At 33.0% G+C, this 25971-nt stretch overlaps 1 protein-coding gene and 1 long non-coding RNA gene across 3 annotated transcripts; one reads left to right on the top strand and one right to left on the bottom strand.

The window, feature by feature from the left end:
- Nucleotides 1–701: 701 nt before the first annotated feature.
- LOC145086319 (uncharacterized) lies at nucleotides 702–3745 on the bottom strand. Of its 2 annotated transcripts, none has more exons than XR_013700374.1 (4): nucleotides 3000–3745; nucleotides 2417–2893; nucleotides 1497–2017; nucleotides 702–938 (listed from the first exon to the last, which is right to left on the bottom strand). It is a non-coding gene; the product is annotated as an uncharacterized LOC145086319 (long non-coding RNA). The 2 variants fall into 2 exon arrangements; XR_013700375.1 differs by having other exon boundaries at nucleotides 2832–2893; nucleotides 3000–3743.
- Nucleotides 3746–20536: 16791 nt separating this feature from the next.
- Nucleotides 20537–25457, top strand: LOC145086318 (uncharacterized). The gene is made up of 10 exons (XM_079024073.1): nucleotides 20537–20861; nucleotides 21201–21231; nucleotides 21331–21479; nucleotides 21886–21977; nucleotides 22074–22081; nucleotides 22178–22249; nucleotides 22425–22592; nucleotides 23823–23918; nucleotides 25068–25190; nucleotides 25274–25457. Exons 1-10 carry the CDS (start codon nucleotides 20842–20844, stop codon nucleotides 25295–25297), a joined length of 783 nt encoding a protein of 260 aa, XP_078880199.1. The 5' UTR covers nucleotides 20537–20841; the 3' UTR covers nucleotides 25298–25457.
- The last annotated feature ends 514 nt before the right edge of the window (nucleotides 25458–25971 follow it).

Below are 25971 nucleotides of genomic sequence, written 5' to 3'. Positions count from 1 at the left end.
GCCTAGGTTCTAGGCGGCGGACTATTGTCAACCAACTAATTGATGCCTAGACGGTGATACTTAAATATATTTATTAAAAAATTATTCATATATTTAAATATTCTACGAACATAAATATATGAAATTTTGAAAATTTTAGATTTTGGATGTAATATTTGAAATTTTTTTAAATTTAAAAATCAAAAATTTATACCATGAAACAATGTTTGGTTGTTTATCCCAAGAGTACTACCATGAAAAAAGGTTTGTACATAGTTTCTTTCAATTAGAAGATAAAAATACAAAACGAAAGTATGATGCTATAACAACCAATTTCATAAAAGTACCTTGATTTTTCTTGTTTGTTATAACATATCACTTTCATGTTTTTCGATTAAGACATTATACTATTCACATCAAAAGTGTGTTGTTACTTCTTGCAATTAGCCAAAAAAAGTAAGATGTAATAATTAACTAAAAGTACATTGCTATACTTTGCACTTACATAAAACCAAGATGTTGTGAATCGTTATCAAGAAAATGAAAAAAAAAAAAAAAAAAAAAAAAAAAAAAAAACAAACAAAAAAACAAAAAATGTGAAGAATGGCAACATATTTTGCTCTCGCTACTAATTTGGCAGCAGTATACTTCAACCATTTTACTAATCAGAAAAACACCACATAATTTTTCCCCATAAACACAACAAAATATACAGTAAAGAATCACAAGCAAACAAACACATAGCCACTCAAGGTATAGTATTACAATAAAAAGAACTACATTGCTATTTCTTGCAATTATCCAAAAAAAAACAGAAAATGAAATTTAAGAGGTAGGGTATGAAAAAGGAGAGTAAACCATAGGAATACATAATTTCCTTAACATAACCTTCACTTGAAACCGATTTTCTCTTATCAGAACCTGGTTTTACCAAAAAAAAACGTCTTTACAAGAGGCACCTACCAAAATGCAAGAAACGGTTATTATCAACTTGTCTTAAACAAAATATTTTTAAAAAATGTTAAAACTTAGAACTGAAAGTTAGATGCTACAATTAGACAAACAAATGAAAGTACAATTATATTTCTTGCATTTATCCTAATCAGGTGCTAAATGAAAGATACAACAATGCACTTCGATTTCTTTGTCTAATCTAGCATCATACTTTTATTTAAAATTCTTAATTTTTTTCCTATTAAACCATTGTACTTATAAATTACAAATAAGAATAAAAAAAATAAAAGTTAGAAAAAATTAGATGCTACAGTTAGAAAAAAATAAAGTACATTGCTATTTCTTGCGTTTGCCTCTATCAGAAGGTAAATGCAAGATATAGCAATGTACTTCCATTTGTTTCTCATATAGCATCATATTTTAGATTCAAATTATTAATTTTTAGGAAAAATACCATGTAATAAATGGACTATTGTTTATTGAAGCTACAAAGATAAAAAAATAAAAAAAAAAAAAAAAAAAAAAAAAAATAGACCAAAAATCATGGAAAAATGGTTACTTACAATGTTTCTTTTCTTGGCCAACATCGTTGTTCCAATCTGAAGAAGCTAAGCATGTTTCATCATAATTGGCCTTGGATGATGTAAACTACCCCTTTTTACACTGCATTCTAGGAGTATAAGTGTGAATAAGATATATTCAACTCTAGTTTACCAATACTTTGTGTATTCAAATGCTAATATGACACTTACACCCCTTTAGTTTTGATTATTCTGTACTATTTAACACACCCACAAGTTTTAATTTCCAAGGCAACTTCATAATATTTTGTGTGCTCACGTTTTAATTTTTTAGGAAAGATATTAAACAAATAATGAAAAGAAGAAACAAAAAAAAAACCAACAAACTACAATATTAATAATAGGGTTAAAAAGGATATTTTAGTCGCCTATAGAAATCAGGGAAGATTGGAGTTGCATTGCATGAGTGATGCAAGGAAAGTTGAACTCTATTACTGGTACAATTTTGTGAATTCCAATGGAATTCAACTCCCTCTTCACGTGCACTCAAAAACTGGAAGTGGCTAATACAAAAATAAGATTAAAAATCATTTTAGCATGATTTGTTCCAAATTCTAAGCAAATTACCATATTGTCAATTTGGATGTATCACTCTTTCATGTTGAAAGAGATATCATATACTCTTAATGTGCATACAAGGTGAAAAAAGGCCATTATAAACAACTTTCAATAATTTAATTATATAATCATGTGTTAGATCCCCATTAAATTAAAATTATTTACATAAGTGAGTTCTTTCAAAAATATAGGATGTCTTGTAAACATAATATCAAATAGTGATTGTAAGAAATTATTTAGAATATAAACTACGGGTAATAAAGTATTATAGAACAGCCTTAATCGGAAAGTTAATCAAGCCTGGAATTGAAATCATAATCAGGATGTGAAGTATAGCAACTTACAATGATTTCCATAATGTAAAATGTCTTTGGATCTATTTGTTCTTGAGGAGTTTCCTGGAACTTTAGATTTGAACTCAAAATCTAATATGCATTAAACTGATTTCTTGAGACTCACATTGTTTCAAAAGTCAAATCAAACAAAAAAATTGGTTCAAAATCACAAAAAAAAAAAAAAAACAAAATTAAATAACATAACCTTCCCTGGGGTTTCAAAAGTCAAAACCAAATTCTTTTCTAAAATCAAAACCTAGTGTATCAGAAATAGAAATCAAAAACAAAATTAAACAAAGAAAAAATCAAAACTTACCTTACCTGAAGTCGAAATTACAGTTAACAACAGAGAATCATTTTGATGATAGAATTGAGAATTAAAGAGAAAGAAGAGAGAAATGGTGGCAAGGGTGGGTGTAGATACCTCTAGTAGGATTTCATTAGCTTTTCTCCAATAAACCTCATCTGCTATGCCATCCATTTTTTCTAGAAAAAACAAATCAAAACCTATAGTAAAAAACCAGTTCATACTATTGAATCACAATAAGTAAGGAAGAAAAACAAAAATAAAAAACTTAGATTTGTTACTTACTTTCTTCAAATCTCTAGAGACGATGGTGAGGTGCTCCGAAAGTGGTGATAGAGGTGGAGAGTGGCGATGTTGGTAGTAAGCAAGTGTGGTTCTAGTGTTTTCTATATGATTTATAGATCGAGAGCGATGGAGACAGATGCGGTGAATGGAGAAGCGTTTGTGAGGAATGCAGCCGATAGGGTTTTGTGGTTGTGGTGACCAACAACTACCGATTATGAAATAAACAATCTCCATCCATGGTACTTAGAGCATGGATAGGTTAAAACACTGGTAACCACAAAAGGGAAGTAGCCGACGATAGTATGAAACAGCAACAACAGCGATGGTGTTGATCTGTCATGCAGTTGGCATTTTCTTGTGAAAGAAAGGAGAGTGTGTTTTTCAGATTTCAAATTAGGGTAAAATGAGAGAGAAAGAAGAAGACCCTCAAGAGTAGGTGTGCTTTCAAAGGGAATGGGTGGTACGGTGGTGTTAGGGCTTCTAGAGTGAACTGATGGGTGGTAGCAAAAGGCGTCAACGAATCTTTAAATGGTTATGGATGTGAAGTAGAGTGGTGATGTATGAAGAGAAATTGAAGAAAATTGAAGATAACAGAGAGGTTAAGGAGGTTATTGGTGAGTGAGTTTGTGATTGGGGCGCAATAGGAATGATTTAGTGAGGCTGAGAGAAACGAAGAAGGTGTTTTGGGTCTAGGGTTTTAGAGAGAGAACGAATATGTAGACACTAACCACCCCGCTCCCGAGTTCAACTTAAAGAGAGAAAAGAAAGGAAATGGGAGGAAATGAGAGGAAAGCAAGAGAGAATGGTGCTCCCGAGTTTCATTAAAGGAAGGAAGTGGAAGGAAATGGAAGGAAAACTTTCCCTCCTACCTTTCCTCCCGATTTGGGAGGATTTGAAAAGAAAGAACAAAATGTTTAACTTTCCTTCCATTTCTCTCCGACTCGGGAGCACAAATGACAATTTCTTTTTCCTTTCTTTTCTCTTCTTTTCTCTCCTTACTTTCTTTTCTCTTCTCTTCTTTTCTTTGCTATAACTCGGGAGCGGGGTGTAAATGGAATTAAGTTTGTGATTTGCGATGGAGAAGAACAATTCAACTAACATTGAAAGATTTTTGCCAGGATTTCATGCTTCAAGAGTCTCCATCGAAGATTAAAGGATAATGACTTGAAAGGTAACGAACTTTCGACTTTTGTCACATTTAGTCCTTAAACTTTTTTTCGTTATCTATTTGCCATTGAACTATTGAAACTGTTCACATTTTACCCTTATGACCGGTAACAGCCGGTCATAAGGGTAAAATGTGAACAGTTTCAATAGTTTAATGGCAAATAGATAACGAAAAATAGTTTAGTGACTAAATATGAACAAAATCGAAAGTTCGTTTCCCTCTAAAAAGTTCAATGACTAAATGTGAACAAACCTCCTCTTGTATTATGTTTTAGCAAATTATTTATTTTTGATAAATTGTAGCAACATTTGTTGATGAAGAAATCTATGAAATAAAAAAAAAAAAAAAAAAAACAAAACCCTAAAAATATATTTAAAAAAAAACAAAAAACCAAAACCAAAATAAAAAACCAATGGTTTGACATTCCAAAATAAAAAATCAAAATTTTCAATCTAATTTTGGTTTTACAAAAAAATGAACCATTCTCACTGATGTGAATTATGACCATTGGTTTGGCATGCGAAATTTGTGATATCCCATGAATATGTAGTTACAACATCGTCTGAACTCGTAATTCATAGTAAGGGGTTAGAGTATCATCGCATGAATACGTAGTTACAACCTCGTCTGAACTCGTAATTCATCACCTACAGGTTATGGGCCTGCTGGTGTTTCCACTGGGTTGTCTAGAATAGTCTGTGGTCGCCATCTATACTCTGGTAGATGACTACATCGCCACATTGCTGGTTAAGGTTATGGTATCTCATTTCATCCTACATCACATATTCATCGTCATCTATTTACCTAATTATCACCACCTTTTTATCATCACCTATCTCTCATCATTTTATTTCATCACACACCAACTATTTCATCTATCCATGTTTCATCCGCAATATATTTGTAGATATAAAACAAATATACCGTTTAAATCTTTTAAAACATGTATAAAATCGTTCATTCAGCATAGACAGCAAGTATTCAAATAATATGCACACGTAACACGTAATTTATATAAAATACTTCATATCTATGTGTAAGATGAAAGTAACTATATATACCATAAAAATCCCATAAATGCTTTCTAACTTCGAACCCCAAGGTTTACTCTACTAAAGCTTCATATTCTCGGCTCTCTGAACCTAGAAGGGTCCAGATCTATCACACCAAAAAGCTCAAGATAGCTCTTCCTCTCACTCTACACACTCAAGCTCGCTAGGGTTCTCACTTATGGGAATGGTAGTCGCAATTGAAGGCCATAAGTGCCTTTAAATATGGCTCGGGCCCAAATATTTAGGGTTTCTGCCAACAGCGCGGACTCGTCGAGTCGCCTCACCGACTCGTCGAGTCCATTCATTAATCTGAGTCATCAGTCGCGACCTTACTCGACGAGTTGAGGCGTCAACTCGTCGAGTCTCTCTTCTTAACTCAAAAGAAAAATACTTAAATGATGATACCTGGAAATCCGGATGTTATATTTTGTTTTTTTATTTTATAGATTTCTTCATCAACAAATGTTACTACAATTAAACAAAAATAAATAATTTTGCTAAAACATAATATAATAGGAAGTTTGTTCACATTTAGTCATTGAACTTTTTAGAGGGAAACGAACTTTCGATTTTGTTCACATTTAGTCACTAAACTTTTTTTTGTTATCTATTTGCCACTAAACTATTGAAACTGTTCACATTTTACCCTTATGACCGGTAACAGCCGGTCATAAGGGCAAAATGTGAACAGTTTCAATAGTTTAGTGGCAAATAGATAACGAAAAATAGTTTAGTGACTAAATGTGACAAAAGTCGAAAGTTCGTTACCCTTTCAAGTCATTATCCCAAGATTAAATGACCAAGTCAAAAACCTTAGAGATAAGAAAAGGGACCTGGTCAAAGCCGATTTAAGTTTTAAAGCCTATGTTGACCAAGTAAGATATTTATTTCTGCAATGCATAAACTTGTTGTACATGATGCACTAATGGGTTATACCTCTTAATTTTCAGCCTTTTACCAAAGATGCATTTTAAGGTATAATAGATATAGTAATAATCACATGTGTGTGTTAAATAATATATCATTGAGTATATTATACACATTAATCACCGAGTTGGCCGAGTGTTACAATATTGCTCGCTTCAATAAAGGGCAGATAAAGGAGTACTTGGATTTTGTAAGTCGGCTTGGTAAGGGACCAAGCAGTGAGTACTCGGACGATTAATCGGTCAACTCGGTGAGTTTTACAACACTGGTTGCAACGATCCAAATTTCTATCCATCATCGATGTTAGTGTTCCATTAAGTTTTATTCTTAAACTAACATTTTCACTTTTTAAAAGTTATACCCCCTCCGTCCCAAATTTATTGTCCACTTTTGACTTTTAAAGTATTTATTCTTCAACTTTAACCTTAAATATTTTTGTACTTGATATATAATACTTGATGCAAATTATATGTATAAACTATATTTTAAATGTATTTTGATTATCATAAGTTTCATTAAGTAATTTATAACACAAATAAAAATATTTAAGATCAAAGTTGAAGAATAAATACTTCAAAAGTCAAAAGTGGACAATAAATTTAGGTTGGAGCTAGTATTTGGAGGGCCAAAGTGTAATAAAAGAAAAGTTGATCATGCATATGGGTCTAAGAGTCATTTTCTGATACTTTGAGGGCTAATTATGGAAGTGATGGGGTATTTAAGTGAGCATAACCTTAATAGTCGGGTTTGTAACCCTAATGGCAGCCAAAAATTCAACTTAAGAGAGTTCTAGTGGGAGAGTTTCCATAATGGCAGCCATAAATTCAACTTAAGAGAGTTCTAATGGGAAAGTTTCCATCTTTGAGCATTCATGGATTATGTTTTATGCTCAAAACAATGAACATGGGTCAGACTGGGAAATAATATGAGATTACCAATTATGTCCCTATTTTGTAAAAAATCTAGAAAAATCATAAAAGGTTGAATTTAGGATCCGTCAATATCTAGAGTGCAGGGTTTTGGTCTAGTATGTTCATGAGGTTTAACTAACTAAAGGTAAAATCGTTATTTTCACAGACTGGTTCGGAAATAACTACATTGATATGTCGTTTTGTAAAATCCATAGAAAATTGTAGAAAAATCGTATGGACCTGTACAAGTTGTCCATGGAAAGCTAAAAGTCTAAATTAGTGGTATACGGAAAATACTGTATCTTTTGCAGGATTTTGTGGTGTTAAAATGTCCTTGAACAGGTTGTTGTTTCGGGTCAAAATATGGAACTTTAGTCTAGTAATTCTTATATATATTTAGGATATAGAATAACCATTTTTAACCATGGAAGCATCTAGTAATATACTTGTTTTCATTTTATTAGGTGAGATCATGATACCTCAAGTACTTAAAAGATTTGAAGTGTGGAAGGGGCGCTTTTTGACAAAGGTGAGTTAATCTTTGTGCAATTTAAGTACTTTGTTGGGGAATTCAATTAGATGGATTGTAATGAAATGGTAAGTTGTATTTGATAAATAGCAATAAATGACTTGTTAATATATAATGAGAATAATATACTAATTAGAAATGGTATCTTTTATTTAAGAATTAATTACAATTATTTTTTGGATTAACTATATTAATTAAAAGTGCAAGGACCTAAGCAATAATTATTCGATAATGGAACAAAAGGCATTCCTAAACCTTCCACAATAAGTGGACGGATTAGAGGGAGTTTTAGGGTTCTAGAATATCACTTGAAGATAATTAGGAAACCAGATAATTACATGATTTAAGATATTATTATTTTAATCAAGTAAGGATTATCTAGAGTTTTCCTAACAACTATAAATAAGGTCTTGTAGCTCCAAATTTCAGCCACTCTTCTTCCTTTGAGTATTGCCGAAATTTTACCCTCAACTCCTCTCTCTCTTTAAGTTTCCTTGGTTACTAGGGTTTAGGTGTGAACCATCAGAGGTATGGGATTTTTGGTGCTTACTTCCAAGAGTATTTCAAGAGGATGGGTTTGATTATTTACTACAACAATAAAAAAAAAAGGTATGTAACTCCTAACCTATTTATAAATTTCGAAAATAGCTAGGGGTTATAGGATTATTGTTGTTCAATAGAATGTTACTTCAATAGTGTTTATGACTAGATCTAATAGGTTGCATGTACCCTTAGGTGTATAAGGAATTATCCGCGTTATTGCATGAAAAACCCATCACCTAGGTTATATAGGTTGCATGTACCTCTATTGTGAATAATATGATATTGATAATGATGATTTCTTTTTGTGTATGAGAACTTAGGATGCGTTACATGCTAGATTCTTATTTTCGATGTGAGGGGTGGGTTAGGTCCATGATAGAAAGAGGGTTTTGTGTTGATTATGCATGATGTACAGATGTTATGATTGTTGGATAAGGTGTCTAAGTCCATAACTATATTTGGTATGTACTTGACCTGATTTAGCATGGTCCATTTGGGTTGCATGGCATCGGAACAATTTGGATAGACTTTTGTGAGAAGAGGATATTTATGATTTATTAATATATTATAAGTTCTAATATATTAATATGAAATCATATTATTTAATTAGTATTGATCAAGAATTGGTTTGGAATTAATTTTGTGATCAAAAAGAGACTAATTAAATAAATGGGGATTGATTTGGTAAATCATTCATTCTTATAAAGTGGGCTTATGATCCATAGTTCTTCATGTTGGGCTAAACCCATGTGGTGACCCATGTATACTCCATGGAGGTAAAACCCCATGGATCATGAGGAATGTGGAAAGTCATGAGTTACATGGTGTAACCCTAATGTGCACACTATATAAAGAATCCTCATGCTAGTAAAATCAGCACTTAAGATACATAAGTGAGGGCTAGCCGATTTTGGTGCAATATAATCTTCTCTCAAGTTATTCCAATTGTTGGTGGTGTTGTGTGAAACATTTGAGACATCACATTTGGGGTGCTAGGCTCACAATGTCTTAAGGAATCAAAGCTACAACAAAGGTATGCCATTGACTAGAATTTTGTATTACATATACCCCATGATATGCCAGTTAGGATGAAACCTTGGAGAAATGAAAGTTTGCATGTATAATAGAGAAAATATAGATCCAAGGTTTCTAGGGTTGATTGCACACCATAAAAGTGTTAGAATGCTCATAACCCAACAGTGGTATCAAATCCTAGGCTTGTTTTCAATTATACTTGATGCTAATTGCTGAAAAAATCGATTTTCTGCTCACTGTTCAGTGAACTCGCCGAGTCTACTGGGGGGACCCGACGAGTCCATGTTGAAATTCATCCAACTCGTCGAGTTGGCTCTTGCACTCGACGAGTTAGAGGCCCTGAGTGCAGAATTTCGAGTTTCAATGCTGGAATTAGACTAGGATCATTACCCTAAACTGTTTTTAGACTGTTAAACCTATTTTTTATGTGGTAATGATTGTGCTTATCCAATTTCAAAGATAAATGTCAAAGTTTCAAGTTTTATATTAAGTTCATATGATTCTTGAAAATTATTGATATGAATTATGCATGCTTATGAGTTTTGTTAGATCATAGAAATTATTTGACATTCTTGTTAGTTTAATTGTTGATCTAAATGTTTTTTAATGGACACCATAACTTGTCCTTAAGTTATGGAATTCCAAAGGTCTTTTCCATTAAAATCATTCAAACTCATAAGTTATGGAAATGAAAGGTTTTGAATAGTTTCAAAACTTGCCCTCATGTTTTGGAATTTATAAAGTCACTTTAGAATACTTTAATTCCAAACCCTAGAATTTTAAAAGTTTAAAATTTAACCCTTATACTATTATATTATTAAAATTCTAATAATTAAATATATGTATAAGAATAAGTCAGTCATACCGTTAGTAGGCCTCATTCACGAAGCAGATCTATAAGGGGGGGTATAAGGTTGCTGCCTATAAAATGGCAGCTTAATGGGTGTCCACTCTCACCCACCGCTTCCTTGACTTGTGGAGGGTCGTTAGCCGAACGGGTAGGATATGACATTAATTCTCATTAAGTATAATGATAATTATAAAGTAACTAAACCTTTTATAAATTCTCAATCTTAGTTACTTTATGAAAATGTGAAATTGATGCTAACCCATGAAATTACACTTTGCACCTTGCCAAGTTGTTAGTGGAGCGTGTGTGGTTAACTGGCACACTAACTTGGACTAACAAGGGTGGAAAATGATGGTTTAAGGTTTATCATAGATCGGTGGAGCGTGTGTGGTTAACGGGCACATCGATTAGGTGATAAAACTAAGAGTACCAAGTAAATTTGCATGGTTATTCACACCTTCATTGTGATCCTCGGTATTTGTTGGTGATTTGTTATCATCAATGTTATTTAAGTGTAATAGGATTACTTTGTTGACTAAAAATGATCTTGATATATATTAAACAAGTAAGGAAGGTGTGGAGTACACACTTGTTTAAGTTTGATCAAGTATCAAAGTATATTGTCATTTAGGGGCGAAGCCCGTGAACGAACAAGTTTTTAAAATAGCAGTAATAAGACTCTAATACTTGTTAGGTGAAAGAAATCAATCATGGCAATTGTGGACATTCTACGCAATGAACAAGGACAATCAACACAACAAATGTGTACCATCACTACCATGCGTAGGACAATCAACATAATGTGCCAAATTTATTTATGAGTTTTTCCTTGCATAAATTTCTAGTTAATATAACATATTCTAGTGAGTCGTTATAACCATACCAATCATGATGGAAGCCTGTTTTGGCGTTTCTCAGGTGCCCTCGGTTTGATAAAGACATTTGTCACCCTAGACTGTGTGACAACCCGAAACTTTTTTGCTTTGTAAGTCCAACAGTCAACTCAACTGAGTGTCAGACTCGTTTCTGCTATCATTTAGCCTTGTTTAAAGTCCGTTTAAAGGTTCAAAGCTCAGTACATTTAAGGAATGAGTGATAAGAAGTACCTGCTAAACTTCTAAACCAACAATCAAGCCATACACTCCAATTGAAAGAGTGTATGGCCGTACACATGAGTGTACGGTCGTACACCCATGTTTGGGTCGTACACCCCCTTCCTAAGTATGTTATCCCTTCATTTCTAAGCCATTCTTCAGTTTCCAAGTCAAGAACATCAAATTGTCTCTCAACTATCATCCTGTTTTTCATCTTGATCTTCAAAAGTGGTAAGTGATTCTTCCATCTTTCTTGTTATCCTTCCTATTCTTGTAATCACCTCTTGATTCATCTATAAAAACATCTCTTTTGACTAGATCTTCAAATCTCACCAAGAACACACACTTGTTCTTGGTGATTGTGAACCCTTTTGAGCCTCCAAATCGTAAGTACTCTTTCCCAATGCTTGAATCTTGTTTAGAACACTAGATCAACACCTTAAAAATGCTCAGAATTCATGAACATGAGGTGTGTACGGCTATACACACAGGTGTGACCGTACACTCCTCAAAACACCCTTAAATTGCCTTCTAAGTGCATTCCTAGCTTCACTACTTGAAGAGCAATTGTCCCACAAGCATTCATACCCTTGGAAAATGTTTTTTTGCACTTAGTACCATGAGTGTATGGCCGTACACCCATGGTCGTCACTCCTCATATTGGTTGTACACTCCCTTTAGTTCAATCACATGTGATTCTAACACTTGGTCCAAGTGTTTCCTAGTCCCGTGAGGTGTTTCCTTGCATTTGGTTGCTTCTAAACACTATATTTGTATCAATATATACCATTATATATCATTTAGGACTCGTTAAGTCTCAGAGCTTCATTTGTGGAACTTGTCATCCTTACGCACACATTCGTTTGAATCACCCACATCAGGTGAGTCCATACCCCGTAATGAATCTTTTAACTGTTTTAAATGCTTTTAAGGGGGGGGGGGGGGTAATACAAGTTGAACACAATGATAATTGTGTAAAGTTTTATTATAAACATCTTTCAAAAGATTGCTTATGTCTTTTATAAGTGATCAAAACATTTCAAAAACTCTTTTAAAGTTATGTTACTTTATAGTTTAACAAAACTCCGTTTTTAAAGTGCCAGCATAACTTAGTAGATAAATGAGTCTTTTCAATAATAGTTCAAGTAAAATACTAGTAAACTATAAGGGGTATAGTTTAGGGGTTCAGTTCATACAAAGATACTATAACAGAAAGAACATACTAAGATACTATAATAGAACGAACATACTAAGATGCTATAGCATGGAACAACTACAGGGTCTAATTATACCAATGAATATCTAAGTCATTGTTCTAAGAAAAATGTGATAGCTAAATTGGGTATAAAAGATCACATATCTTTAATGTGGATTACACGGCCTAGCAACTAGTTTGCTGAAGTCGCTTTTCGTTCCCTGAATCTCTTGATAGGGAGAGCGTATAGTATGGGTACTAGCCTTCACATTATGACCTTAATAAAACAAACATGTTTTAAGAAAATCAGTATGCCAGGATGTCAATTCAAAAGAAAACCGAGTACTTATTTTTTTCCCATTACTTTCATAAAGTGACAGTTCCACTTGAAAGTTAATGCAAACTATTTTCGAGTCAAGATAGTTATAAACTAGGGAAAACTTACATATTTTCAATGACAAACAGAACAGTCGGGTCTAGTACATTCAGTAGAAAAGGACTATAATGCCAACCTTATGATTCCATAATGTATACATCAAGGGATATATATTAATAGGATCTGACAGGTAATATGATGTGTGCTTTCCGCTTCATTTCTTGTTCCTTGTTGGCTGTGGGCTTAGAGTGGATTCACCCAGCCTATTATCCATTCGATCTTAGTTATATATATGTTCCGTATACATTAAGTCATCATAAGGGGTACCAGGTATGGGTCAGGTCATAGGACACTAATTCAATGCACAGTTTTCTAGTATAAAACATACTTTTCAAATCAGAGCTTGTGGTATACAAAACTAGAAACTTACCAGTAAAGGGTTTAATCCATTTTATTAAACCAGTATAACTTAAAGGACTTTAGGTGATCAATTCTATAATACCTTAGTTTATAGATCAGGGTTATATATAATTAATACCCGATAGATAGTTATATGTGCGTCTTCCGCCTCATTTCATGTTCCTTGTTTGGTTGTGGGCTTAGGGCAGATTCACACAATTAACTATCTATTTGATATTAGATTATATATAGCTAGTATAACCTAAGAGATTATAGAAGGAACCACTGTGATTACTATTTTTATTATAAGAAATAAGGGTTTTCTTAAAGAATCTTTTCGCCAAATATAAAAGAACTATTACAATTAACTCCGTGAGTACCAATTGAATACACCAGGGTTATATACAACAATGACCTAACAACCAATTGGATGTGTGTCTTCCGCCTCAATTGGATGTGTGTCTTCCGCCTCATTTCCTGTTCCTTGTTTAGTTGTGGGCTTAGGGCAGATACCCACAATTGACTATTTGTTTACTCCGAGTTTGATATAACTTGTATCCATTTAGTACTCATAGAAAGGATTGTAGAGTCTTTTTACTTATCTTTCATCAAAACAGGAAATATAGGATTTTTTTAGAGGAACAAGCGAACTTTTCTAAACAAAACTTACAACTTACTATCACTTACTATGTGCCATCCCCATTTTCACGGCTAGAAAAGACCGATTTTTTATGCTTTATAAAAATCAGAGTATCTCTTTCAATAAAAACGTTGCGGAATTTGTTCCCAGAAAAACATGCTAATTTCATTATCAGAGCATTTCCGAAGAAATGTATTTTTATTCATTTTAAAACATTTGGGATGTCATCGTCAATAAAGAAACATAAGCATAAACAGAACTTACATTTGTTTACACTAGTGATCTATATCTCCTTGATCTCTTAGTGTAATGTAACCTCACATCGTCACCTGTGATACAAGTAAACTGAGTGGGTCAGGTTGGGAAACCTGGTGAGTAGATAGGGTTTTCAACCCACAATAATATAATTATTATGTTTAATCATCAAACAGTTAACCCAATTACCCATCCCCATTATCTTTTTTTATTCCTAAGTACCTTCCCTAAGGATTTATCCTAAGGGCCGTCTCCTACATCATATTTACCTCTCATCTCCTTACATCGCATTTCCTTATATGTTTGTTCCTACGGAATCTCCCTAAGGATCATCGCCTACATCACATAGACAATATTGATTCAGGGATTACTCCCTCAATACGTGCCCAACAAGGGTTAGGGTATCATCGCATGAATACGTAGTTACAACATCGCCTGAACTCGTAATTCATAGTAAGGAGTCAGAGTATCATCGCATGAATACGTAGTTACAACATCGCCTGAACTCGTAATTCATCACCTACAGGTTATGAGCCTGCTGGTGTTTCCATCGGGTTGTCTATAATAGTCCGTAGTCGCCATCTATACTCTGGTAGATGACTACATCTCCAAATTACTGGACAAGGTTATAATATCTTTCATCCTACATCACCGATTCATCATCACCTATCTATCCTCACCTAATTATCATCACCTATCTCTCATCATTTTATTTCATCACACATCAACTATTTCATCTACCCATGTTTTATCCCAACATATTTGTAGATATAAAATAAATATATAGTTTAAATCATTTAAAACATGTATAAAATCATTCATCCAGCATAGACAACAAGTATTCAGATAATATGCACACATGACACGTAATTTATATAAAATACTTCATATCTATGTGTAAGATGAAAGTAACTATGCACTCAAAACACGTAATTTATATTAAATACTTCATATCTATGTGTAAGATGAAAGGGACTATGCACTCACTTGTTAAAGTGATGATTCCAAACTCGGACAACGCTTCGCTTCTTAACAATATAATTTCCTTCGACGAAACCTAGTATTATTACCACTAGATTTTAGTCTAATATTTACTGTGACTAATTATTAGTCTTAGCATTATTATTATTATTATTATAAGGTCCTAATAACATTACTATATTTAAATAAAAGCTATATTAGAAATAGTGTAGGCGTAGCTCACTTACAACGAGTTTTTATTAAAAAAAACCGGGTTTCGCTGGAGCAGCGTTTCCGAGTCGAAAGCTTTTCTTCTCGGAGCCGTCGGGAGCTCTGGGGCTTCCTTCTCGTGCTAGGGAGGTTCCCTAGACTTGGGAGGGGTTTAAGGAGGCTAGAGAGAAGTTAGGGAGAGAAAGAGAGGTTATGGTGTGAAGAAAATATGAAGAATTCATCCTTTATTTATAGGGATTTTATCGTAGAGTAGTCTCTAAGATTTGTCCGTATCTTCCATGTACGAGATCCGTTTTCTATGTTATTTATATCCACGCGTTTTTATTTACGAGTACTACAACTTTCATTTAGACCCCGTCGGCTAATTCTCATTGTATCTCAGATTTACAAAAGTGTATTCGAATTCGTTGCGCTCGAAAAGTAGAGACTAAGCTTTGTCCATATCTTTCGCATATGAGCTTCATTTTCGATGTTATTTATATCCACATGTTGGTATTTATGAGTACTAAAACTTTAATTTAGACACGGTTGGCTAATTCTCATTCTATCTCGGAATTGCAAAACTGTATCGAATTCGCTGCGCTCGAAGAGTAGAGACTAAGCTTCGTCCATATCTTTCGCCTACGAGCTCCGTTTTCATCTGTCTTTTTATCGTTTAACTCCTATTAACGATATCTTCATTTCTCGTTTAGACTATTTTGGCTGAAAATTGACCGATCTAAAATTCGAATTTCAGGTTGTGCACTGATATGCTAAATCTTAGAAAAATCATAACTTCCTCATACGAAGTCAGATTTGGACATTCTTTTTATGCACGCTCTCAGTTTAACATATACTACAACTTTCGTCTAGATTTCTAAGGCTAGAAAGTATTTTGTCGTAAATTCACTTTTTTACGATTCCCGATGTCATGCCGGTTTTGCCGTAAAACTTCGACGGGTCATAACTTCTTCGTTATAACTCGGATTTTGGCGTTCTTTATATGTACAAAACCTTTGTGACATATACTAACTTGGTTAAGATTATTTATTCTAAATAATGTTCTATCAAAAAGTCATTTTTGACGCTCATTATCTCTAAAGTGACTAGCCCCGATCTACGGGCGTTACATACTAAGCTTTCTACAACTTATTTACATTACTAAAATTTTATGAATTCACCAGCTTAATTGTTGATCAAATCTTTCAAAATAACTTGTATTCTCAGGAAACTAGTAGACGGGTACTCGTGCTGGGAATTTAGAAGATGGAGCATAATTGCTCCAAGTCTTGTTTTGTTATTTACATATGTATTCTATGTTTTGTGAACACACACATTGTAAACACTTTCTGTCTAATAAAATGGTTGTTTATTACTTTGATTACTATGATTCATGTTTTGTGATACTAAACATGACGTCCTCCACCCCCCGAACGTTTCCGCCGTTCCGATTTTGGGGTGTGAGAGATTGGTCGGTCTAGCTGTAGCGAACAACGAAGGTGCGGGGTGTCAACCCAGTATAGATCTATACACAAATTCCCTCTCTCCCTCCAGGAGACTCTGGCTATAACTCCTTACAGGACTTTAGACGTACACTAATATTTTTATATTTAGGTACTTTTGAGATTTGTCTGACTATAATATTGACAACCTTTCGAGCAATCGTTCGGGATTCATTATTTGTTAGATAAATAATGATATTAGTGCTCATTTGAATAGAAATATCGTTCTCATTCCATACCGTTATTTGTACTTGTTAATTGGGTACTTCATATTCGTTCCATTTCGTTTATTTAAAAATAAGCCATTTTGAACTCTTGTCAAAATGACCCTTCAGAATTGGCAAATATGGTCTTTCCTTTTTATGAATTGTCAACTCAGGCCCATATTAGTCAAAAGAAAAGTGTCAAGTTATAATTTTTGTAAATTTATGACCGCATGTTATGACACGCATTTTCTGTTTTATGGCATATAGAACATCACTTATGTTCCTAAAGGTTTTACGACAGTAGTTTATGACATTCAAATATTTTTGTCATGAAAACTCTATTTTCGTATATTGTTCTTGATAAAATTATTTATATTAAAATATTTATAAATAATCACAAAATAGTTTGTTAATCTGATAAAAAGTCATAAGTATGACATAGTATTCCAAGATAAACTTTATATTTATGTTTGACCAACAGTGATTCCAAAATATTACTATTTCCATAGTTTAATCAATTTCCAAAATATTCTATCTAACAACTTGTTTAAGTAAAGCTTGAAGCAATTCCTTGTAGTTTGTTGGGTGATTTGAAAAGAGGTGAGGAAGTTTCCAAGCTCCAAAACTTGGAAGGTTCTTTGAACTTAGAAATATCCTAAGAATAATTCTTGTGTAAATATAATGAAGCCTTAGGAATATTGAGAAGAATCACTAATCAAAGAAGATGAATACTTACAAAAATCTGGGAATTTTTCTTAAAGGGGTGAAACTTGGAGCTTGAAGGAGTTGAGAATATTCTTAGGAGTTTGCTGAAGATGAAAATGAGAAGTAGGGGAAATGGGAGAAGAGGAGTTCACGTATTCTAACGGAAAGATAAGGGAGTGACTTGACACTTGCATGGAGGATGGTGGGTAAAGCTTAGTTTCTTTGAGTAATACATGTGTACCGAGATTTGCATGGGAAATGAGGAATTTGCATCACATCATAAAGTCAAACCCCTTTATCCTCTAAATATCTTGGGTGTTATTTTATATAAATACGTTTAAAATAATTGATTTTGGCATAAAATAGGGGTTTAAGGGGTCTAAGGTATGAAAAATGAGTTTGGTGTGATTTCCAACGTCAAAATGCCTTAAAATGATGAAATGTTGCGAAATGGTCTAAAATCCGAAGTCAAAAAGTGAGTTCCGGAGCCATTTTAGGAGTTCCGAAGGTCATTCTCAACTTTCAGGGTCATCCTCAAAGTTCTGAAGTAAATAATCAAATTCTGAGGCTCTCCCTACAATTCCGGAGTCAGATGCGAAGTCCGGTCCGGCCAGGGGTTTCCGAAGCGAGGCAAATCAAGGAGCATCAGGAGCTGCGAGATTGTCCAGACCAAGGCATTCCGAGGTGCGAAATTGACCGGTACAAGGTCCTTCCGGAGCAAGCCTTAAGTCTTCTGGAGTCACTTCAGAGGTTCCAAAGGGGGGGGGGGGGTTCCGAGATTGTGAGTCCTCTTGGCTCCTTAGGAAGCATTTCGGACTAAGAGGGTTCCGGACTAGGAGGGTTCCGGACCAAGAGGGTTCCAGACCAAGAGGGTCCTTTTGGGGTTTCCTCTTTCAATTTTGAGCTATTTTCGACTGAGGAAGGTACTTAGAGAGATTTAAGATACGTGGAGAGATTTGGTAGAGATTTCATATACTTAGAGAGATTTGGGAGAGATTTCACACACTTGGAGAGATTTGCATTCCAACACTACATGGCTCACTAGGAACTCATATTGTACACTTAGATGTGTTAACACAAGTCTCACAATAGTCCTTGGTTACTTGAGGACGAAATTTCCTAGTCAAAAAGGCTAGTTGTGACATTAGCTCAACAATAATAAGTTAGAAGTTGTTAGATTGCGGAAATATAAAGGAAATATAAATGACATGAAGATATATCAAGTAGACACTAAGTTGATTCATAAAAAAGATTGCATGCAAACACAAGTTAATAAATGTGATTAACTTAAAGTGAAGAGGAACTCTGATTATCAGTTAAGATAGAATAGAGATGAATGATCTTTGTAATTCAATGATAGATCTGGAAGTGGGTAAAATTACATGAAGATGGAAACTCTATTTATAGAGTCCTGAAAAGTTACATTGCAAATAAACAAATATTATTCTACTGACTGTAGTGACCATGCAAGGTTCACTGGACAAAACAGAGTAAATACGCTATGTCAGTAAAGTAACTTCAAGTCTTCATTCATTCATCTCTATAGTAGAGGTTGCGGTTGCGGTTCACAAAAGGCTTTTTTCAACTTCGATAGGCAACTCCTACTGCGGTATCACCAACACTTTTAGGATACAGTTCATTTAACTAAAGAGGATCACTTTTTGTATCAACAGGCCATGACGTGAGTTTTGGAGTTGGTTCGTTACTATTTTATTGCCTAGTGATCACGAGGCAACTAGGAGCCAGATCGCAGCACATGGACGTTGATAATTGACTTTTTGACTAGTTTCACTTTTGGTCAAACTTTGTTAAACTGAGATTTTGGTCTTTGTTGGATTTACATGGTTTATGTAACTTATTCTTGAGGATTTGTGTGTGTGTGTGACCTTCATCTCCTCATTCATGTGAGTTTTCTCACTGTATTATGCGTGACAATATATATCCTTTATATGATAGGATGTAGGTGTACTGTTAGTGTATTGTTATTATACAAGTGGACTGGAATAATCTTTTGTATGTTGATTGCTTGATTATATGATGCTTTTACCTATCATGTTTGAGGGATTGATGGTGGAACAATGCTAGGCTATGAGCCTAAACACCCATTGTTAATGATGGAATCGCGCCATGTTGTAAGTCAACTATTGATGATGGCGTGACACTAGGGTGTGAGTTAGACAAAACGACATAAGGTCTCAGGCCATTTTTTGTATACATTATATGTGTATTGGAGGATGTGGTATCTTGGAGAACTCATTAAACTTTATGCTTATAGTTCCCGACTAAATGTTTTCAAGTTGTTTTTCGAAATGGATGGCTCGTATTAATTCTCATGTTCTCAACCTTTTTTTCTCAATCGAACATCCCTCTCTCTCTCACACACACACATCCCCTCTCTCTCTCTCTATATATATATATATATAATCTACTCTTGCATGTTAACATTATCTTCGACAACCCCCTCATCTCTAGCACTAGCACCAGGTAAGTAGTCGACACCTCATCGAATCCACGTAAGTCCTTTGTGGCCTCTCTTCCCTTTAGGTTAAGTATCGCCAACTAATAATTGATTTTGAGACATATGTCATTTTGTGACTCAACTCCTCTAGTTGGATGTTCGACTCTGGACATCATTTTGTGACTCAACTCTTCTAGTTGGATGTTCGACTCTGGACATCTACTCGCCTTTCCTTATTGTTGTTGTTTTTGTATGTTGGTGTCATAATTTGTTTGATTAGGTTTATTATGTTTTTTTATAAATATATTTTTTCTTTTAAATTAAATTTAATATTACTTTGACTTTGCTGTTAATCTTTTTTAAATAACTTCTTTGAAATTCATAATATTTAATAAAATTATTTCGAATTATAAATATAATTTCTTTAAGAAAACGACATTTGGAGCAACCTAGAGTGTTGTTTACTCCCTCTTAAACTAATATCATCAGTTTTAGGAAACTACAATGAATGGGACATATTAGTTATTTCCAAAGGGGAAAATTTAACGCCCTGAAAGTCGACCAGAGTTGAAAGTCGGAGACTTTAACTACGACACGCATACGCAACAATGGTGGCTTCGATCTTTGTTGACCCCATAAACCCAAAAACACTCTCGATACATTTTCCCTCAAAATATCACACAATCTTTTCCTAATTTCTTCCTATCTTTTAAACGCCCCAAAAGCCCTTCTCTTCAAATTCCTCTTCAGTTTTTCATTTGTTACCAGTAACGCTTGAATTTCTGTGCCAAATCGTTCAATTTGTTTGTTCAAGAACGCTCTACGCCATGGTTTTGATCAAAGAATTGTATCCTTCTCCCTAATTCCAATGCAATTTGATATGGGTTTCCTGTTTTTCGTATATGTTTTAGTAACTTAGTAATTAGTATTCAATCACGGGAATAACCCAGATGAATGTCCGACTTTTTGGGGGAATTTCCAAGAAAATTGTTTTGTGAGTATATGCCGTAGAATAAAGTCGATGTTTCCCTCTATGATATTCGTTTTCTTCTTTAACTACTTCAATATTACTATATTATAATCATATTCTTTCATAGTACTTTCGTCGAACAGTTTATATGCATCTTATATGACAACAATCTATTCGGGTGTTTTCTTAACTCAAACTTTCTTGCCTCGATGTTAGTCGGATTGTGATGCCGTTGTCATTAGAGGAGGTATTTATATATCAAAATTGCAGCGTATTCATAAATCAAATGGTTTCTAATTTCGTGTTTCATAGATAAAAAATTGTTTTTTTTTTCCGGAATTTGCAGTATCAGGTAGCGCAGATGTACATGGTAACGAAAATGCAGCAGCAGAACACTAACAACACAGAAGGGGTTGATGTTTTAGAGAGTAGAAACTTTGAAGATGGTTTATTTGGAAAGGGAAGATACACATCCAAAGTTTATCGTCTCCAAAGGTAATATTAATGTCCGATTTTAAGAAATCCACAGTTACCTTTCAAAATTGATTATTTTGGGTGATTTCGATCAAAAACCCTGAAGCATGTTCACTGAATCCGGTTTTTGAAAATTGAATGTCTTTTCATGCTTTTATATCAAACGACTTTGAAAAGATAATGCAATTCGTGGGTCTTATTCACTTGATTTTTATTTATATTAAAGATATGATCTTGGGTCCTGTTTCTTGATTCAATGAGACATTTTGATTGTGTCAAATACTTGTATAAACTTTATGTCAAGTCAAACATTGCAACTTTTAGGTATTAAAAGTCAATGTTTTATTCTTAATTGTATTATTAGTTTAATTTTTTTGTTTATATTAATTAAAAAGTAAAATTCGATGCTATTTTTTTCAATATACAGCAAGGCGCCTACGTGGCTTAGTACTTTTGCTCCAACAGATGCTCTAACAATGCAAGAGGAAGCTTGGAACGCTTACCCAAAATGCAAAACAGGTTTGACTTCTTGAGTTGACTTTTTTTTTTTAGTTATAAAATAATTTTTTACTCACATACTTATTTGTTTTATGAAACTACATGGGATATCGACAGTAATTAAGGTAATTTATAAACTTTTGTCTTTAGTTTTTAATTTACCTTTTATTCGTCTCATATGAATTTTTATTTTTTAACTTTCTCACGCTTTTTCTTTGTAGTGTCCATATTTTTCAAGTTTTACATTAACAGTTGAAACCATTCATAAAGCGGACAATGGACACTCAGAAAATGTAAGTTGCATAATATTAGTATGTCACATATAATTCATTAATAATTTTTCATATTTTTTTGTTTTATGCTTCATCAAATGTACTTCAATTATTTAAAATTTTCATTTAGGAAAAATTGCGAATAATGCAAAATGTACTTTATTTTTTGCTTTCTAACATACATTTTTTTATGTAGGTTCATGGTTTAAATAAACAAAAGTTAGCCAATAGGGAGGTTGAAATCATTGATATTGCTTCAACATCAGATGATTATTGGAGTTATGTAATTGGTAGTAACAATGTTGACTTTTCAAAATTTCAATCTGCAAGAACGGGTCGTGGGCCCCTCTTACATGGATGGCAGGTTGCTTCTTTATTTAATCTCATATTTTTCTAATAACTTTTTTATTGATTTGTGTATCATAGTATCTTACTTTCATTTTTTCCTATTATAATGTTGTAGTTTAAAAAAATCTACCGATTACAGCAATGTCATTTAAATTCAAATGAGAAATCTCCGATAAAGTTCCAATATTTTGGGTCAGTTTACGGTTTAGTCCCAACTTTTATTTTTTGAACAGAAAAGTCCTGATTATTTTGTATTTTGCCCAAATTAACGAAATAGTCCTTGTTTTTTCAAAGAAAAACAACAATAACAGATTATCGTATAAAATTAGATAATCGGGACTTTTCTATTAAAAAAAATAAGAGTTGGGATTAAACCGTAAACTGGCTCAGAATATTAGTACTTTATTGGAGATTTCCCAATTCAAATCGATTTAATTCGATAGTTTTTTGGGTTTTATGCAGAAAAGTCCCATTATTTTGGGAAAATTTTCAATAAAGTCCTAAGTATCTTTTTTTTGAACAGAAAAGTCTCATTATTTTGGGAAAATCACATAATCTGTCATTTCTTGTTAAAATAAAAAAAAGACTTTTTCGTTAATTTGTGAAAAATGTTAAATAATCAGAACTTTTCTGTTAAAGTTTTATAAGATTATCAAAAATTTTCCCAAAATAATGAGACTTTTCTGCTTAAAACCCATAGTTTTTTTTAAACATTATGTTGTAATAAGAAAAAAAATGAAAGTAAAAAGCTATAATTTGGCAGATTTTATAAGGTACAATGTAAGGAAATCTCCAATAAAGCCCCAATATTTTGGGCCAGTTTACGGTTTAATCCTAACTTTTATTTTTTGAACAGAAAAAATTTATATTTTGCCTAAATTTACAAAACAATCCTTATTTTTTTTCCAACAGAAAATGAAAAAAATGACAAATTATCGTATAAAATTAGATAATTGGGACTTCCTATTCAAAAAAATAAAAGTTGAGAACCGTAAATTGACCCAAAATATTAGGACTTTATCGGAGATTTCCCATACAATGTATCATAACAAAAAGATTGAAAGTGCAATATTGTAATACAAAGAAATGGAAATATGATGCCATAATGCATAAATGAATGAAAGTACTTTGCTATTTCTTCCATTTAGCCATAAAAGAAAAGATTTTCCTCTACATTTGTATTAAATTAAAATAGTGTTAGTTTTAATGTTTCGTTGATATATAAGGGGTGATGATTTATTTTCAGGATGAGTGTAAACCAGTTATGACAGCATACAAGTTGGTGACGGTAGATGCTCCATATTGGGGTTTTGGTAGTCGCCTTGAACAAGCTTTAATTGCGGTATTTCTTTGGCCTTAATCTTCTACATATAAAATTTTGTATAATATATTTCATATTTGTTTTAAGAAAATTGCTTAGTTGTTGTTGATTTTTATATGAGTAAATTACTAAAATCGTCCCTATGGTTTGGTCAAAATTTCGCGTTTGGTCCCTAACTTTTTTTTTGCACTTGGATGGTCCCTATGGTTTGATTTCGTTGCGATTTTCGTCCCCATGGTTTGGTCAAAATTGCACGTTTGCTCCCTAATTTTATGTATGTAAGGGACGGAAAACGCAACAAAAGCAAACCACAGGGACGATCCGAGTGCAAAAGAAAAAAGTTAGGGACCAAATGTGAAATTTTGAACAAACCATAGGGACGATTTCCAGTAATTTACTCTCTCTCTCTCTCTCTCTCTCTATATATATATATATATATATATATATATATATATATACTAATGGCTACTTGGAAAGTTGTGTAAAGGGTCTACAATTATTACAATATCCAAAAAAAAAGTTGTATTATTATTTTATTAGTATAGCTTTTGTAAAAAGGTGAAACGAAAGAAAAGACTATCACACTTTCGTATATTTGATTATTGTAGCATCCTACTTCCATATTATCCAATTACAACATGTAGTTTGAAGAAGTTGTATAGTTATAGTGATGTCATCCGAATACAAAGCAATTTTTCATTGCTATAATAGATTAGATTTTTTAATTACGACTAATAAGAAAGAAAATCAAAAGTAACAATATGCTATAATTGTGTAGACGTTTCAAAGTACAATGTCTGAATAAAAAAACAATTGAAAATACAATGATGTATATTTTAAAATGAAATTCGAATGCTATATTATTAAATTAATTAAAGTACATTGGTTGCTCTTGCATTTACCCCTTTATAAAAAATTTAAAAAAAGTTGGAGAAAAAAATGTTTCTTGAGTCAACCCAACTTGATTCACTTGTTTTGACCCATTACCACAATAGAACGTGACACTTTTTTGATAAGATAATGGCATATGGCATTGGAAGAATGGAAGGAAAATGTAAATGAGGGCAGATTTGTAAAAAGTTAGAACTTAATGGGGAAAGTCTGAGTTTCATTTTATTATTTTATTATTTTTTAAATTTATGATTTTGTGGACGTGTTTTTTTTTTGTAGGGTGAAAGGGCATTGTTTCTTGAAAGCCATCGTAATATTTTTGCTTGGATAGATGAATGGTATGGCATGACCATGAAAATGATGCGTGATGTTGAAAAACAAAGTATTCCATTGTATCACGAGGTAAAAATTTCACCCCCCCCTGAAATGACTATTTTACCCCTTTGAGAACACTTATAGTTGACATAAAATATTTGTTGTTGTAGGAGCCTCTTGAGAGCCCGTTCTAGTTCTTGTTATGATGATGCAGGATAAACAAAGCAAACAGTCCTTTTGTATTTCCTGTCGATAATATATAGATATATATTTTTTAATTTCTTTATAGTTTATAGAAAATGATTTTATTTTGCTGAATGAAAAGGAAGAGTGTTTTATTGCTCTTTCTATAAAGGGTTTCAACAAGGAAAGTTGTCAAAAAAAAATGTTAGAATATTTGTCAAATGAGAAGGAATCCTAGGCGCTCAAAAAATTTAAACATGAACAATGTTTAATTGAACAATATCAATCAAACAAGGATTTGTTCAAGAATTTTGTTAGTTGATTTGATAAGAGAAAACTGCACAATGTTGGTATGCCAACGTGATTACTTTAGCATATGGACAGAAATTAATTTGTACAATAAATTAAAATATGATTGAAAGTAGGCGCTATCTTAATACAATTTGCAACAACGTTGGTATGCCAACCTCAAAATCTCCTAAAATCTGATTCAAATTGAGATAATATTTATAGATGAATGGAAATGTATTAAATTGATTCGTTTAAGTAATAGATTTAATTGCAACTTCAAATATGGAAGAAACAACTAGTGTCTTGGTTACATTTTGGTCTTAAGTTGTCTTTGTTCATTGTTCATAGAGGGTCGTTAAACCTACTTTTTTGGTCTCGTTTTGGTTCTTTTACC

The sequence above is a fragment of the Lactuca serriola genome, chromosome 2 (genome assembly GCF_051521515.1).
Source record: "Lactuca serriola cultivar US96UC23 chromosome 2, Lser_US96UC23_V15, whole genome shotgun sequence".
Lineage (NCBI taxonomy): Eukaryota > Viridiplantae > Streptophyta > Magnoliopsida > Asterales > Asteraceae > Lactuca > Lactuca serriola.
This window is presented reverse-complemented; position numbering and strand designations above follow the sequence as displayed.